The sequence below is a fragment of the Anopheles funestus genome, chromosome 2RL, assembly GCF_943734845.2.
Source record: "Anopheles funestus chromosome 2RL, idAnoFuneDA-416_04, whole genome shotgun sequence".
Taxonomy (NCBI): Eukaryota; Metazoa; Arthropoda; class Insecta; order Diptera; family Culicidae; genus Anopheles; species Anopheles funestus.
The window spans coordinates 102,090,400-102,107,244 of NC_064598.1; the positions used below are offsets into that span (position 1 = coordinate 102,090,400).

At 39.8% G+C, this 16,845-nt stretch overlaps 2 protein-coding genes across 9 annotated transcripts in view; one reads left to right on the forward strand and one right to left on the reverse strand.

Moving 5' to 3' along the window:
- The window catches only part of LOC125762128 (chromosome transmission fidelity protein 18 homolog), a 92,052-nt gene that overhangs the window by 10,414 nt on the left and 64,793 nt on the right, over nucleotides 1-16,845 (forward strand). For 3 of the 7 annotated variants that reach the window (XR_007418167.1, XR_007418168.1, XM_049423921.1), the window contains exons 8-9: nucleotides 4,464-4,524; nucleotides 7,145-7,209. Coding sequence is in view for 4 of the 7 variants with exons in the window: in XM_049423921.1 (XP_049279878.1) it covers nucleotides 4,464-4,524; nucleotides 7,145-7,209 (126 nt within the window). In the remaining 3 variants the exon portion in view is untranslated. Of the gene's footprint in view, nucleotides 1-4,463; nucleotides 4,525-5,934; nucleotides 6,168-7,144; nucleotides 7,526-16,845 lie in introns of those variants that run through there. The other 4 variants (XM_049423924.1, XM_049423923.1, XR_007418169.1 and 1 more) reach the window with 3 other exon arrangements.
- Nucleotides 7,610-16,845, reverse strand: part of LOC125762133 (diencephalon/mesencephalon homeobox protein 1-like) — a 56,465-nt gene continuing 47,229 nt past the window's right edge. For both annotated transcript variants that reach the window (XM_049423937.1, XM_049423936.1), the window contains 2 exons: nucleotides 12,664-12,788; nucleotides 7,610-9,355 (listed from right to left, as the gene is read on the reverse strand). In XM_049423937.1, coding sequence (XP_049279894.1) covers nucleotides 8,706-9,355; nucleotides 12,664-12,788 — 775 coding nt within the window. In that variant the 3' untranslated portion in view covers nucleotides 7,610-8,705. The remainder of the gene's footprint in view (nucleotides 9,356-12,663; nucleotides 12,789-16,845) is intronic.

A 16,845-nucleotide genomic window follows, 5' to 3' on the forward strand; every position in this document is an offset into this window, starting at 1 on the left:
AATATCTAAGTTTTATATTCGTATTTGTTTGTGCTACATATTGAAAGATGGAATGGATTCCTTGTAAAAATTAGAAAATTTTAACATGATAGTTTGACAAGTTATAGTAAAAACGGGGATTGAATTCTTATTACCTTGCAAATTTTCATATTCGGCATTTTCTTTAGCCTATTTCTTCGAGTCTGTCTTCCTTCTATAATTTGTGACCGATTTTTCCTACGAATTTTGCATCAATATCCTTGGATGCGCATGCCAAGATAAGAAGGTGTGCCCAAAAAAATTATTCATCCAGAATCAGTGGAAGCATGAAAAAATTCTCCTGGTAACATTCGATGTTCCATACCATGCCGTCACCGAGGCTGCTGAAGTCGGGGCAACATAAAATAAAAACGAACCATTCACCCATGCCAAGTATATATGTGTGTGTGGCTGTTTGTGGACACAGGGGAATGTGGGTGTGATGCAGCAAAATAAATAAAATAAAGCATTCAATATAATACCTTTCCCATGTACTGCAAGCTTCCCTTATCGTCACATGCATTGCGTTCGAGATGGTGCATGAATGAGAACGGTTTGGATCCACCGTTCTTGTTGGTGCCCGATTTCTTAAGCTGCCGCAATGGAAGGGAAAAGAAACATAGTAGGGTAGAAATTGCGTTCCGTCATCCGCGTTCCTACGTAAGCGAACATAGAAATATGGCGCCTCCAAAGGCACATTCTGCACTGGAGGAAGGGTGAAATGAAAAATTGTACACAATTTTCGATACGTTTGCCACCTCCTTGTCTGGTCTTCCATTTTGGGCTGCTGCCCGGTTGGATGATAAGTTTCGGAAGGGTTGTTGCTGAGTTTGGATGGTCACACAAAGAAAGATCCGAGCAAAAATTTGTAAGCAGATCCAGCTATCGTTTCTTCTTCTCGTTAGTCGTGTTTTTATTCCACTTCTGACAGGGTAAAACCAAAAACTACTCTTATGGTGAAGACAGTGAAGCAAAAGAAGAGAAGCGGATAGACAGGGTAATTTAGAGTTATGCCATCAAGGATCAATTTAAGATGTATTTTTTTATTATTCAGATTGATTGGATACATTCCGGCGTTTTGGATCGGTGCTACCCTTTTTTCGTTCATGCGTACTCGATAACGCTTTATCATGGATAGGTTTCCCGATAGTGTTTTTTCACCTATTTTGTACAGAATTTTTTATTGAAATTTTATTTACTTTAGTCTAAAATGTGGTTACATTTATTCTGCCATTACACTAGTTGATTTCTTCCTTTTGTTCATTGGATAATTTGTTATTATAAGAGTTAGTGTTGGGTTTTCTATAAATTATGATCATTTTTTGTAGCTTACATAATATACATAATCATAATTTTTGTTGTTGTTTTTAATTGTATGATGAAACAATAATAAGCTTATAAATGCAACTCCACTTGGATTCTACACTCGATGGTGTGTTATTGATCACATGTCTTTATCAGCACAATTGTAATTGATCGTTTAGGGTATGTGAAAAGATTGATTATCATTCATTTTCTACTTATTCCATCATTTATCGATGGAAGCGGTGTAACATTTCTCGTTCGTACGTTTTTTCCTAATCAACTATCATTTCCTAATCGACGAGTAGCAGCATCAGAAGCATGGCCACTAGTAAAGGCTAATGCATAAAATCATTTACTGCCCAGCATGGCGGTACTATCATCTTCAATCACCTACCACTACCCTTTGAAATGTGCTTCGTTTGCATGCGATGTCAGTATACTCAGCGGGGCAACCGAACCGGATACCATTAGAGGATTTATTATTTGCCAGTGACCCAATCTGTGAGTTCGGGTGTTTTTCCTTTCCGTTCACGCTGACTTACAAACCGAAGAATTGATGTGTGTGTTCGTTTTTTGTGAGTGTTACGAAAAAAAGCACATTTGCGTTAGTTGAATGCTTAATAAAAATAAGATCTTTTCTCCCGAGTAGGGCAACGTACGGTTAGACATAGGGGAAACAAATTTCTCTTTTGGTAACACCCCGTTTTCGAAAAGGATGGACAGTGTATGGGTCGCGCCAACGGGTCGCAAACGTAATCGTTGTTCCGTGAAGATAGAGAATATTATATTATTCCCCTGTAACTTAGACCTGCCGTCTGTTTTCATTCCTTCGTGCATCGTGTTTTTCCGCTCGTTGGTGAATGGAACTGGTCAAGGATTCTACGGCCCACCCGGTGAGTTTGCGTAGCACTTACTACTTTCGTGATCCAAGCATCATCATTCCGCCCGCTCGGAGTATGGGTCCAAGATGGTGAACAAAGTGAAAGGAAAAGGAAAAACCGATGCAATAGAAGAACCAACGTCCGTAGGACGTAAATCTTGTACTGTCCACATTGGGATGGGGGGGATTTTTCGCCTTATTCTGGCTAGCTTTGAATGCGAATGTGTTTGCTTTGGACCGGAAGTGTGCGGGCCGGTTGAGTGGTCAGGTTCCATTTATGGATGGTGTCAGGATCGTTAAGGATGTCTTTATACGTGTAATTACATAAACGGAAACTCGTTCGTACGGGATCATTTTGAACGCGTTAGCAACGAGAGAATGGCACTGATTTTATTTAAAGCTATCACTGTGCTGAATCTTCAATATATTGATTTCTACTTATTTTTCGTTAATTCTACAGCATTAACTTGTAAAATCAATTCAATAATCAATTTTTGAAAAGATTTGAATCGATTATTATTTTCCTCTATTTGTGCTCATTTCTTACTTCTCTGCTGAAATTTTTTCTTATTCTGAACATCTTAAAAATTTCGTTCTTTGGCAAGGTGGTAGATTGTTTTTATTTTTATTTTAAGCTATGAAATCAAAAGATAAACATCAACTTAATCGATCGCTTACCAGTCGTTATGAGCAGCGAAGATGCATTAGAGCAAAAGCTGTGCGGTTGATTATGGAGGTGGGAAAGGCAATTTTTCCTATCCTTGATGGTGGTTCAAATCTTCACTGGTATCATCCAGTGACTTCGGATCGAAAAAAGATGCTCCCGGACAGTAGCGGGGTGAACCATAAAGAGGCAATAAAAGTAATCATCCCTGCTTGCTTGCTGGACTTCCGTTTATCAGGGTTACGTTTACGCTTGTTCTCGTTTTATTTGAGTATCTTAGCGAGACCGGCTTCTGGGAAAGAAGGTCCTTAGTGCTTCTTTGTGAGATTTTGTTTTTGTTAGCTTCAATATCCACTAGCCTACCGGAATTGGATGCCTTGCTTTGTACGAGAAAGGAACAAACATAAGTAGGAACACGGTTCGCTCAAATCACGCAACATGTGAGCACATGTGCGGAAAGGTCGATAGAAGAGTGGTGATGCAACATAAACGAGAAGGTTAGCCCAAATCTAGCCAATTGCTTCAGCAGTAGTGAGAAACATAACAACCCAACCGAACACGAACCGCAACTGAAGCCGAAAAATTCGCTCGAACGTAATTCAGTGTGTTAAACAATTTTCCAAGTAACGGAAACCCAAACGAAGGGAAATTCAGTTGATTTATTTTTATTGCATCTTAACGATGTAGATGCCCCGGGTACTGTCGGGACGATCGGGATATATAGACGTAAGTGGTAGATGATGGGTAGCCAGGAAAGCCAGGGAAGCATACAATCCAAAAACGTTAGAATGAATGGAACTTTTGGGATAAATGGTGTATCGGTTTCTCGCTTTATTTAGTGCACTGCGAATGATCTTATGCAATGGAAGTTATATTTCATGCTGAGCAAAGGTTTCTCCCTGTTTGAAAGATTTTTTTATACAAATATAAAAATTTGCTTCGGTAAAAATTTTACTGCACTTGTGTGCATTTATCCTGGTGCATTGTTATATAAATGGCAAATGGGGAAAATATTTCTCCAAATTCCTACACTTCTTCTTCTTCTTGGCTTAACGACCTTACAGGTCACGCCGGCCATTTCTGGCTTACTAGACTTATTTTACCACGTAGCCGGATAGTCAGTCCTTGCTACGGCAAGTCCAAATTCCTACACTATACGTAACTTTACGATTCCGAAGTATTGTTATAAGAAGTTTCCACTCTAAACCACATGAAGTCACGAAAAGGAAATAATTGCACGTAAATATCATTTTCCGGTTGGTACCATTTATATTATGTAAGTTCAAATTATATGTCAATTCGCGACAACTTTGTTTAATACCCCAGAGAAAAATGGCATCGTAATAGAACCTGTATTTAGGTTGAGAATCCACCGGCCCATGATCATTGTTAGTTGTTAGTTTGTTCGTTTCTTGGATATAAAGGGTATGGACGAAATCCCCATGTTGTCCAACTTTATTTTTCGTTAAAAATATAAACTGTTTATACGGGCATCTTGTTGCGTGCCACAGCTAGCTTTCGTAAAACGTTGACCTCTACTATACACTCCGAAAAAATATTTAATCCCTTTCCCTTTATTTGTTGTGCCTTTTACAGGTTTCGAAGGACTTTTTCGGTCGGATATATACGAAGGAAACAGTACTATCGGTGAAGGAAGGTAAGTTTAACGTGTCACAAATCAAATTGCTTATGTGCTGGAGATCGTTAGGCTGCTAGATAGAAAGTTCCCGGACGGCTAACGTTAGCTAGTTTTGAAAGATTTTCTTTCTGATGATATCAGAAGATTATTTATTTATCCATTTAATCATTCAGCGGATAACAATGGTTCTAAAATTGTCTTATCCCTAAACTTTATATATATTATCTATTTTTGCTTTGTTTTAAGAAGGCATTTGAATGATTTTAATGGGACAAGGAAGTCAAATAGATTGCAGATTTCCTTAAAAACCATTGCCTTAGATGATAGGCTTTAGTTCGTTTTATATATTTGAGGTGCACGATTGTAAGCTCGTAAAAGCAGACAATGCTTTGTCAATTGAGTTATACAGGTCAGTATGATAGTGGTTGTCAAAATTGATTATCAGTTCATCAAGTCTACGTTTCTAACGTTCCCAGCTTTGTAAAAAGGGGTTTTTCAAGCTATTGTGCTGCACTATGGCTCGTTTATAAAAGATTTCTGGCATTTGCATCGTTATATCAACATCGTTATCAGGCTGGGTGGTGTGGGTCTAAACGAATTATTGGGTCATCTACAAACAAAATAATCATGTCATTGGATATTGCACGAGTTATTATTCTAGTAATGCTATTGATCAGAGTTGTGAAGGTATTAGGATCTTTAGTTCGATTTGACAGAATATAAACGGCACCGATGAACATGTGTACAGGGCTAGTCCATGATTTTACCGTTATCAGAGCTGATCAAGCGAGGTGTCAGGTAAGCCTGTGTCACAAACACTGATGAACAAGCTATTAGTACACCTCCGCCTCGCATGTGTTTACTGTTGCTCCAGTTACGATCGTTTCGGTGGGCATCGGTGAATGCGTGGTCTCATTCGGGTCCAAATAGCGGGCACGGTAGGTTGGAATTGCGTAATCGTGTTTCAGTGAGTGCAATTATATTATAATTTGTATCGGTGACGTGTATTGCAAAATCAGTGTATATAGTGCGTGTGTGTAGTGTGTTTATGATTTCGCGAACCCCCAGTGCGATGGGCCACGTGGCCGGTGTTAGAGCCAATTCAAGAAAAGATGCGACGATTCTTAATTTGAAAGAGAGCGAATCTATGGTTCACACCTTTGTGAAGATTTTGCATGGTTTATTAACATACTAATCTAATGATCAAAGTTGTGAAGATATTATGATCTTTAGGTCGGTTTGGCACAATGTAAATGGCACCGATGAATATGTGTATCTGAGTGAATATATGAATTATCCAAAGCTGTTCAAGCGAGGTGTCAAGTAAGCTAAGTTTCTGCGACACAAACACCGATGAACAAGCAATTAGTACACCTCCGGCTTGCATGTGTATACGATTTCTCGCTCGTGTTTCGGTCGCATCGACAGCCCACGCATTCGGGTCCACATAGCGAGGACGACAGGATGGAATTGCATAACCGTGTCTTAGTGAGTGCGTATTCTTAATCGGTTACGTGTAGTGCGTTGTGTATGTAGTGCGTGTATTTAGTGCGAAACCCTCTTATGGTAGTTTTGGTAGTGAAACGGAAGATCGTAGTGTGCAATTCTTGTGTTTGGTTGGGAAGGCCTGGCTTGAGCGGTAACATGCAGCGTGAGGCTAGGTAAGTAGCGCCGGTTAATTGTTGCATTAACGAGCAGTTGGTTGCTCGTAGTGTGTGTGTGGGATAAATGATCGTCAAATCGCGTTTGATATTGTGATCTTCATGAGCTGTGTGCTTGTTGCGTATCGCTATTGCGAAAGTTACGATTAGCCAGGATAGCTGAATATTCCTTTTGTTGGCCAGTCACAGTCGGGGATAATAATCAAGGAGTTTGTGTGATTAGGGTTTCTTGTTTGGTTGATGTTGTGGGACAGGAACCGTTGGTGTTTGCAAATTAGTAGTTGCACGGTCGAGGTTTATGATTTCGTGCAACCTCAGCCCGATGTGCCAGTTTGAGAGCCAACTCAAGGAAAGATGCAGGGATCTTACTTTGAAAGAGAGAGAATCCATGGTCTCCGGATTCACAACTTTACGAAGTAAATCAAATCCGATGACGTCCTGTGAGCGATTAACGAGCGGTAAAAATCGAACCAGGCCAACCTCGGGTGCCATCCGTTTGTCGATTTTGATAATGAGAAACCAAACCCGCATTTCCTTGGCAAGCGCTCATTATGACATTAAGTCTCATCGCTTCAAAAGCTGCGGGGAGATGTTATCTGCTCTCGCCTTGTGCTGCGAGGGTTGATTATTACATTACGGGTTGGTTAGGGTTGGTTATTAGCACCTCGGACAGCTGTAATGTAATTCTTGATACACGATGATTTTCTGCAGCAACTCTTCTCAGACTTTCACACAGCTGAAATGAAACGCAGCTTCACAATAACAGCAGCAAATCATATGGCCATCCTCAAGATTAAGGTCTTCAGCACAAGAAGAATAAATAGACGCCATAATGCAAAATCTAGCTTTAGTGCAAAGAATTTCACTCGTTCACTATATGTATTATTTTTGAATACCTTGAATAGTTTTCCTATCTCACATAAAGGGTCCCATAAACCCATTAACAAGTTATTTGTTTTTTTTTTGTTTTTTTCCAGGTGGAACTGATGCCATAGTGAAAAGTCCGATTTGGTACCGGTACAAAGAAGGATACAACAACGCAGTACGTAAAGATGTTACATTAAAAGACTTAATGTGAAGAAAATATGTTAACACTAATCAAACCATTTATACATAATCAAAGCGAGTTATAATACCGCATGTTTAAAAAAAATTGTCCCGAATAGTGGAGTTTTATTGCACCACTTTTGGGTTTGGTATGAATATGCTTGGGTTGTGTGAATTACAAGTCTTTGAAGAATATTTGATGAATATTTAAAATAATATTTTGTTTTTATTATTTGAATATTTAGCGATTTATGAATTAATTTATAATGAAATTAAATATCTGTATACCCAAAAACTTTGGTCTTATGGTGAACATATCCTAGTTCTAAGAAATTAAATCATGTGAGATATCACTAATACGTCCATACGTAAATCAAGGCAGGTAAATAACGATGACGGTTTAAGAACATTTTAATTGCATTTTATTGTTTATTTCATGTTCATGATGAACTAGAAAAACGAAATGTATTCTATCGATTTACAGCGACCTCTACCGTACTTTTATAATATTCATTAATATACATGTTTAAAAGTATGCATGTAACTGTACGCTTTTGTTTGCTGGTGTTGCCCTCTAATCTATTGAACTTTATTTGTTGCACTGGGGGAAAATATATCCTTACGATTCCTATGGGTGTGCATTTTTGTTTGTTTCTAGCTTCATAATACATAATAATATTGCTGGCACATTTCGAACTATTTGTTTTCCGCATGCTTATTTCTGTAATAATTATCTACGATGCTTCTATTTAATCGACGGGTTTACATGGAATTTTTTCTTGTTAGTTGCATGTGTTTATAGAGTAATACAAGTATGTGTCTTTATATGTTCAGCCTAAAGAGACGGCACTGAAAGAAATATGGTGAAATCTGTCTGTTTTTTTTCTTCCTCTCTTTTATGTGGTATATCAAACGTTTAGTTATTGCTAATGAATACTGCGCAGAATCTTTTTTTGTACAAAGGTGTGCGTGTGTTGGCATTTTGATTCTTATTTAATCACTAGCATTAAACGTGTGCATTTAGTATGTTATTATAATCTACATGTAGATGTTCATTGTTCTTTGCTTGCCCTTTGATGGAACTTCCCGCGTTGTTCTAAGCCATGTTTTATTTTCCAAAATGGTATTTGAAGTTACGTGTTAAAAGAAATGTTTATTTTACAATGTACAATTTATCAAAGTTCTACCTCAGACAGTGCTATTTTCTTATTTTTTGTTGTTTTTACTAACATTTAAATTTATTCCTTTAACGTACCTTATTTGTCTTTTGAACAATGCTTTTTATTGCAGAATTCGAAGAATTCAATCTTGCCGATAATCGGTGTCAAATCTGTAAAGCGAAATGCTTTCACTTAACTAAGCAATAGATGAACGTTTTAGAATCGAGTATTATTTTAGATTCAGTTCACCTGTTAGTCAGGGTTATGTTATGAATATTTCCTCGTGAGTTATTGTGGAATTTAATGTTCATATTGTAGAATGCAAACTCCTTTATTCGTTAGAGTCAAGCTTTTCGTTACCAGAGCTGGCGAGTGATCTTGGGGATCGGGGTGAGTCTGCATGTGACACGATGGTTCTGTTTTCCGATGGACTTCCGCTATTGCTACCTGGCGTGTTATTGTTGTTGGTTGTATTGTTACTATTGTTATTATTGTTTGGAATGTGATGCATGCTTGCCAGATGACCTGCTCCGGCTAGATGATGCGCACCAGCCGACGCCGCTGCTGCTGCCGCCAAATGGTGGTGGTGATGGTGATGATGCATCGAAAGATCGTTGATGAAGTCAGACGGCTTTCGTCCTGCACTGCTGAGCGCTGAGTGTAGCGTGAGCGGTGGCAAATGGAACCCAGGAAAGGCGAGTCCGGCAGCAGCGGCTGCTTGCAATGAATGTAGCAGGGCGGCTGAATGTTCCTGTGCCTTGCGACGTAGCTCAGCGACGGAGGACGATCGAGGATCCGGTAGTCCACTGTTTACAACCGAATTGGTGATTGATGAGAGTCCTGAAGCTGATGATCCAACTACCGAGCCGGTAAGGGAGCTGGTGGAGGGTGGGGAAGAAGAACTGCACGTGGGTGATGAGGATGAGCCGGTCGTTGTGGGAGCTTTTACCGGACAGCAAGAACATAGCCCAGGGAATGCAGCTGAAAGTGCAATCAAACGGAAAAGCGTTTGGGTTAGTCCCTGTGTATTTATAAAATTATGTTGTTGTTAAAAATACTCCAAAATACTGTTAATTTGTTATCTATGGAATATGGGGCGTACCAGTTCTATTTATATTAGACTTTATAAGCCATTCGACAATCGTCCCGCATGCCCTATTTTTGTTTAGCCATTTTTACATATTATCGGCAACATACAATCATGGACCTCGGACCTCCGGTGAGGTTTAATCTGCTTAATTATGTTTAACTCAATTTGTCCAAACAATCGCCCTGAGGGAATCTTGTGCTCATCTCATTAAATTATAATTTAATACAACAAGGATGAAAAAGCAAAGGAAAGAGAATTGGTTTCAATTTTTTTGTGGTACGATCTATGCAAATCGTTGTGTTGTAAGAATAATGGTTTGTGTCGTGGCGGAAAACAAGAGCATACCACAGACTGGGCGTCTCCATTACTTTTTTCGATCCACCATGCGTCTCCATTAATGAAACATGTTGCGCTGGATTGCAGTAGTGTAGTTTAAATTGAATAGCCGCTGGCACCACGAGTTGTAAAATTAAACCAAAACGAAATGGTATGCTATATCCCTTGTAAGCTAAACGGTGGCAGAAGCACAGGTGTTGAGCGTTTTTTTTACCATTTACTAACCAGCGACTCTGATGCTTTGGGAAAGAAAAATTTGGCACCTCGTTTCAATTTGACAAAAACGTAAGCGTATATTGAGTTAACGGGAGCTTATGCATGTATGAGTGTGGTAGGAATTTTATAAAACTTTACGCCGTAAAAATGTTTCCCGCTCGCTCTTCACCTTTACCGGCAAGCAAACGGCGACATCTTAGGCTAGGGGCGCATTTGGGTGGAGTTTTTATTTTCTGTCGCCGCGCACACCCGGCTTCCTGCCATCCGGGATGTAATGAAATTTAAATTTATTTTTACGGGTGTTTTAACTTGATATTGACGCTGGTAAACGAATTAAAAGGCGATTCTGGGTGAGCGAAAACGGTGCGCCATCGTTGTTTCGTTGTCGTGGCCCGTGTAAGATCCGGATGTGTATCCGGCTTTGTTTGCGGTCGGATGGCATGGTTAGGTAAAGGACAAGTAAATAACCATGAACGTGAGACTTTAGAGGATGCTTGCGGTTCGGGAGACAACAGCCGAGACTAGGTGTCTGGTTGTTGATAATAGCGGTTTAAGGGTGAAAGAACCCTGTCGTTACAGTGTGAGCATCATTTGACAAAGTTGTTATGGAAGTAAATCTTTCATGAATCGAAAATGTTTGGTCCTGATAATGGTGCTGCTTAAAGTAAGCTTGTTTTCGTAGCTTTAATTTGCGTAGCTTTGTAGGCATTAGCCGGGAATTGCGCGTGGAACATGTATCGTTTAATTAAATATTAGATTTTACTATTTAACAAATATAACAACTTAAAATAGTAACTTTTTTTTTGAATTTATTGGCAATTATATGGCAAAATAATTGCAGAAAAGTTTTTGAAACCAAATTTGTTTCTAAAAGTATAAGTATCTACGTCACATGTGTTACGTTTATCAAATATATTGTAGCATAACATGTTAGTATTATGATTACGGGTGAAACCTGATTGTGAAGAATATTTAATCAATATTTATAGATTTTCATCAAAAGAGTACATGCATTGGATCATTTCCAAGAAACGCATGCAAAACGCACCAACGAAACCCAGCACTCGTTCGTTCCTTGATTTCACTCCAGCTGACTAATTCAAGTATCGCTAGCATAAATCTTTTCCGCGGTAAATCAGAATTATATTTTAATGTACAGAGAAAATTGTTTTACATCATCTTCATCAGTTGCACGACATGGTTGTGGTGAAAGTTGATGGAATGATAGGGCGCTCACTTGACTTCGGTGAGGAAAGCATCCTTTTGTAAGGAACATGTTGTCCCTTGTCAACCATCTTCCGCTCGTCACGGTATCGTTAGGAGAACGATATTTTGCCGTTCCTTCAGTCTCAAATAGTTCCGTTCCTTGCGCTCGTATCAAGCGCAAAGTATCGCAACGATCCGGCCAATAAGACAAGGTGCTACGTTGCGTTCTGGATGAATAATTCATCCCCTACAAGGCGTCCGTGAGCTATGGGTGTAAGAGTTATCCAGCAAAATAGTGCTTCCGTATTACGTGCCTTTGCTTCGGTCGGAAGTTTGTTCCGATGCACTTCAATCAAGCAGGTTTTCATCTGCCGGAGTGGTGTGGCGCTTACTAATCTTCTTAGCTCAAGCTACTATCCCCGACTGGTGTACCGACTCCGGGGCAAGAACATTCCAAAAATGGGCAAGAAAACCGCATCGCGTTTGCCCCCAAGTCCATTGCAGCCTGTTTCTTTGAACTATTAGTACTATCGTGTCGGTAGCGAAGCTCAACTCCATCAACCCCGCAGACGACAGAACCATCTCCAAGCCGAACCAAGAGTTTGCAAACAAGTGCAGAACGGAACGTCTTGTGGCTTTTCCTGCAACACCTTAATGTCCGTACCGAAAAAGGCACCGAAAATACAAGCAGTTCTCCTGTGATCAGCAGGTGCAGCCCTTCGCTTTTCGTTTATTAAATTTTCCATCGTATTCGGGCGTCCCCTTATTCGGAGTAGAGGATGATAGGTGGAAGTGGTGGTAAAAAAGGGATTCCTTCTCTGCCGTCTTTAGGGGAGTTAAAGTTTGGGGTGGGAGGCGAGACATAATCATGCCGTTAAAGTGTAATTTGATGCTGTTTAAATTATCAATATTGTGCACAAGTGAATAATTAATTAGCATCACTTTGGAACGGCACCGCTCTGTAACGGTTAGGGAACATTACTATCGTGAGGTGAGAGACCGTCTTTTCTGCTGTGGGAGCTGTCGGTTGCTGGTGGTACCAACGCGTAGGTTATTATGGCAAGATGCTCCTGTCTCTCGCCTGCACTTGGCATATCGCTAAGAGCTTTCTGGGCAGATTCATTAGGATTATGAAATGAAACTTTGGGTAATGAGAAACTTAACTTTATTAGTGTAAATTTGCTCCCCGAAAAGCTTATGTAGTACTGTTTTTTTATATAAAAATCTTATATGTTAAGAGCAATTATAGATCTTTCTGTAGATATCTGTCTCCAGTAATTATTTACAGTAATTGAGTATTTTTTTATAAACAATTATTTCGACGTTTGTTTAATACGTTCAACCTTGAAAAACATTATGTTAAGAAAGCTTTTATTTCATAATAAAAGTATCGATATATCCTAGAAACGATGTGAGTATAAATGTAACTAAATTTGTCTACCTTTCAAGCTGGGAAACAACGGTGGTGTGAACTGGGAACTAAGTGACGCTAGATGTGGCGGCAAGAACAACGGAGGCGTAGTCCTTGGCTGTCCATTATCCAGTACCGGTCGAAAACCTCCATTGCTGAAATGAAACAACACATAAAATGATGCTTTACTTGGAAAAGTATTGATTAGGAAATTATTTTTAACAGGTAAAAACAATTACTAAGAAGGTATATACAGTCAAGGAGTAGTATTGCAGGTTGATTCCTGATAAAGAACACCTTTACGATCTTTAAACATAGGCCATTTCGGTTACCGCTTTTGCTGGATCATATTTCATTAGTGTTAATCTATCTTCAATTATCGAATTAACTTCTTTCATAAGAAACACACCGTTTCACTGACGTTTATTTCGTTACCTTTCCGACTGGCTGGATCGAACTTTTGCTTCCAAAACATCATAGGCGAAAGGTACCTGATGGAAATGGAAATGATCTGTCTGATGAGCAGAACATCCTTCAATCTTGCGCCCGGTGTGAACTGCTCGGTTGAAGATTATTTCCAAGAATTTGTAATCAACTTCGGTTCTGGCATTAAGATACACATACACTCAGACATACGCACGCTCAAGAGGTTCGAATGAAATTCTCCTTTTCTGGCGGACCACTCTCCGCACCGTGATGATCTGATAACCGTGAGCAAAGGTTACAAACGTGGCTGCTGTTCGTTTGTGCCAGAGAAAAGGGGAAAAGCCGGAGCGTTTGATATTCTTTTGAAATTCAAATTCAAATTAAATGAACCACACACACACAGGGAAGGTACCGTGGTTTGTAGCATAGCGAGGAGGGGTTTAATCTTCTGTGGAAATATTAGTGTTTGGTTTCGTGATTTTGCTGGTGCTGGTTCAAAAGGAATCATCCAGCAGAGGCGTCCGTTTGGAAGCAAAGGGCAAAAATGGTTCATCTCGTTCGTACGGGTCGTGGCTGCGACCGGCAAGTGAAGCTTTTGAAGCGCTGCTCAAGCTTTTTGATGTAATTTACGCTGTTTAATTTGCTAATTCTTATCTCAAACAGGATGGGTGTACTGAAAAAACGCGGGTAAGGATGAGCATATTATGACGTGTGGCTGATTATTCTGTTGGAGCAGGAAGCGTAGTGAAGAAAATGATTTTTTAATTGCATTTCAATTGAAACGCTTTGTTGCTATGTTGATAGAACATTTTATGAATTACCAGTTTTTGTAATATAGTCTCACCTTTTTTTTAAAGGAACAGTTATGCAGCGCCTTTGAGAGCAACTGTGAAAAAAACCGGGCTCTTCATTATCAAACACAAAGTTGAAATCAAATTAGCATGTGCAGAAGCAATCCTTAATTAAATGGTATAACACACTACTGCTGACGCCCTTCCCGAGGTGCTAATTTCATCACCTGCTAAATACGATTTATCGAACGATGGTACGATTGCCGCAATGTCCAGTCGTGCTGACGGAATCTATCTCGAGCGTTCGAACGGTCAAAGTGTCTGATCGGACAGGCGTGCCCGAAGCAAACCCGAACTCATCAATATTTCAGTAATCCTGGTCAGCTCTCGGTGATTTGGTTAATTGCATTTTAAATCCCCATTCCACATCTAGTGCAGTGCGGTTTGCCTGGGATGCGAGGTGGTCGGATGACTTGAAAGTCGGATCTTCGAACGTGCGAAGAAAATGTACACTCTCCTAATGGGTTTGTGTAATCAAGAGGGATAAGTTCATCTTTGCAGATTGTGGACCGACGATGTACGGTGAGAATGTTGTACGGAGGTGTAAATGGAAGGCTTGTATTGGAAGTGTTGGATCCGATTTTCCGCATTCCCGAATTCCATTTGTTCGGTCAGTCTGCAAAGAGATTGGTCTCGTAAAAGAGAAGGACAGGAAGGGAAATCAAATTAGCTAAAACATGTTTTAGCATAAGAGCTGCCCGGAAACTCATGTGCTGCGGTACGGTTTGTAAATGGAGCTCGTCCTGCTCCACTTGACCGTGTTTTAGCTTCGTAATCCGACGGCGACCTTGGTGAGTTTGTAGGAAAATCTCGATATTTCTCTGAATCGTTCTCGTTCTATTCAAACATAGGCAGACCCTTTCCATGCACAGATCCTACCATGTAAATAATCAAACGGAAAATCAAACCATAACTTTCTTGTGTTTTCGTGCAGGAAAATTATTAATTCAATAAAGCTAGCACATAGACACAAACACCCACTCCATGTTTGTGCCGTCTTTGTGCATCTAGGTCTCAAGGTAAGCAGCACGATTTTCATTACGGAAAGAGCACATGCGAAATGGTCGATTGATTCGGATCGCGATATGTGAGGGCTTTGGGAGAGGAAATTCAGACAGCAGTTTGCAAACAGTAATACGAGTTAGGTCGGTGGCCTGGTTTAGATGTTGAGCCGTATGTGTTTGTTGAACACATCAAACGCTCATAATCCGTTAAATAATTAATCAAATAAGGCAGTAAACCTTTCCCACTTTTGTTTCAGAGATTTTTCTTCTAAAAGGATTTAAGAAAATAAGCTACGATGTTTTAGAAGGTGCCTGTGACGAGTGATGATTGAGTTTCGGGTATGTGTTAAGCGTTGATCTTTGTCAGAAGGTGTAATTGAGTGAGAAGAAGTCAATTATTTTTAATTCGTTGAAAGTTGTTGGAGTAAACTTCTACGTTTTCAATTTTAGATAAGTTTGTATTTTCAGTGGTTGATCTTGACGCGGCGACATTTTAAGAGTGTAGGATCCATTTCAATATAGCTTCAGTCGTTCGGCTTTCATTCGGTTAAATTGAACAGAGCTTTATTAATAAAACTCCTTTTCATGAGGGAGTTTTAATGTGAGTGTTAAATGCTTTTTTTCCACACAATATTGATGAGAAGATAAAAGTTGCCTTTGCTGTATTTATGCAACACCAGCGCGGCTTGCCTCTTGACGACAACTCCCAACCGAGCGCGAGTCAATCGAATTGAGCACTTATGCAAAACAAACGCAGATGAAAATAAATTAATTAACGCCAATTAATACCTCGGACCCAGCAGCTTCGCCATGCTTGCTAATTGATCTGTCAACCCACGAATCGCTCAATTGGTGCTGTTTTACTCACGGCCATGTTAGACCCAACCTCGCGAATCGCTCATTCACATCCGTCAACGTTTCGATTGTTCGATCTGCTGTAGAGTTCTTCCCGAAAGGACTTCCCCACCAAATACGGTGCATTAGGTGACTATATTCAAACTGAAGGCTCGTTTAGATCGCCTCCCGCGCTCAGGGTGAGGGAAACCAAGGAGGGCTGTGTTCTGTATCGTCTAATTCGGATGATGAACAAATTTTATTAGTCATAATTAAGATTAATTAATGCATTCAAAACCATTCGCGCCCGAGACTGAGTGTCCAACTTTAGCCGTTGTTCGATGGCACCGTAGCACCGAAATGGAACAACACTTCTTGAGCCAATCAGCACAAGTAGCAGCACATCAAGAACACGAACGCATTCAGGCAAACGTACGCAAACCACTTTTGATGCGTGACACTTGGGTTTTGATATGACGGGGTTTTGAAGAGGGAAGTGGAGAACCCTTCCTTCTCCATCGTTGCTATCGAATTGATTTGAATAAATGTGTATACAATTTAATTTACGAATCACTTGGAATAATCAGTCGTACTGCGTTGGTGGGTTTTTGTGCCGGGTACAGAACTGTTCAGAAATCCATGACGTGATACGTCCTTTTAACGAGGCGTCGTGTCTGAATTGTCTTTGCGAGTGTTTTCGTGTCAAAAAGTGGATCATTTTATTGAAAATCATCCCCGATACACGAGAACGATGGCTGTTAGATGCTCGAGTGGAAAATTGTATACCCTTGACTTATTTTATTCAGCTGGTAAAAGAGGTGAATGAATGATCGATCATACGATATCAATCAAATGGAATTATTTTTCAATCGAGGAACCATTATATGGCCTGCATTGTGAATATGATTTATCTTAATCTACAACATTTCACTGATCATTAAATCGATTGCTTCTTAGCTTGAAAAAGACAATAAACACATACAAAAAATACAATCATAATCGTTATGCACCGTTTCTCGAGCTGGCTGGTTGGCATCAACGTCCGTTGAACTGGAATCACGATCAAGCGATTTGGTATTTTGCGAAGTGGATTTGGG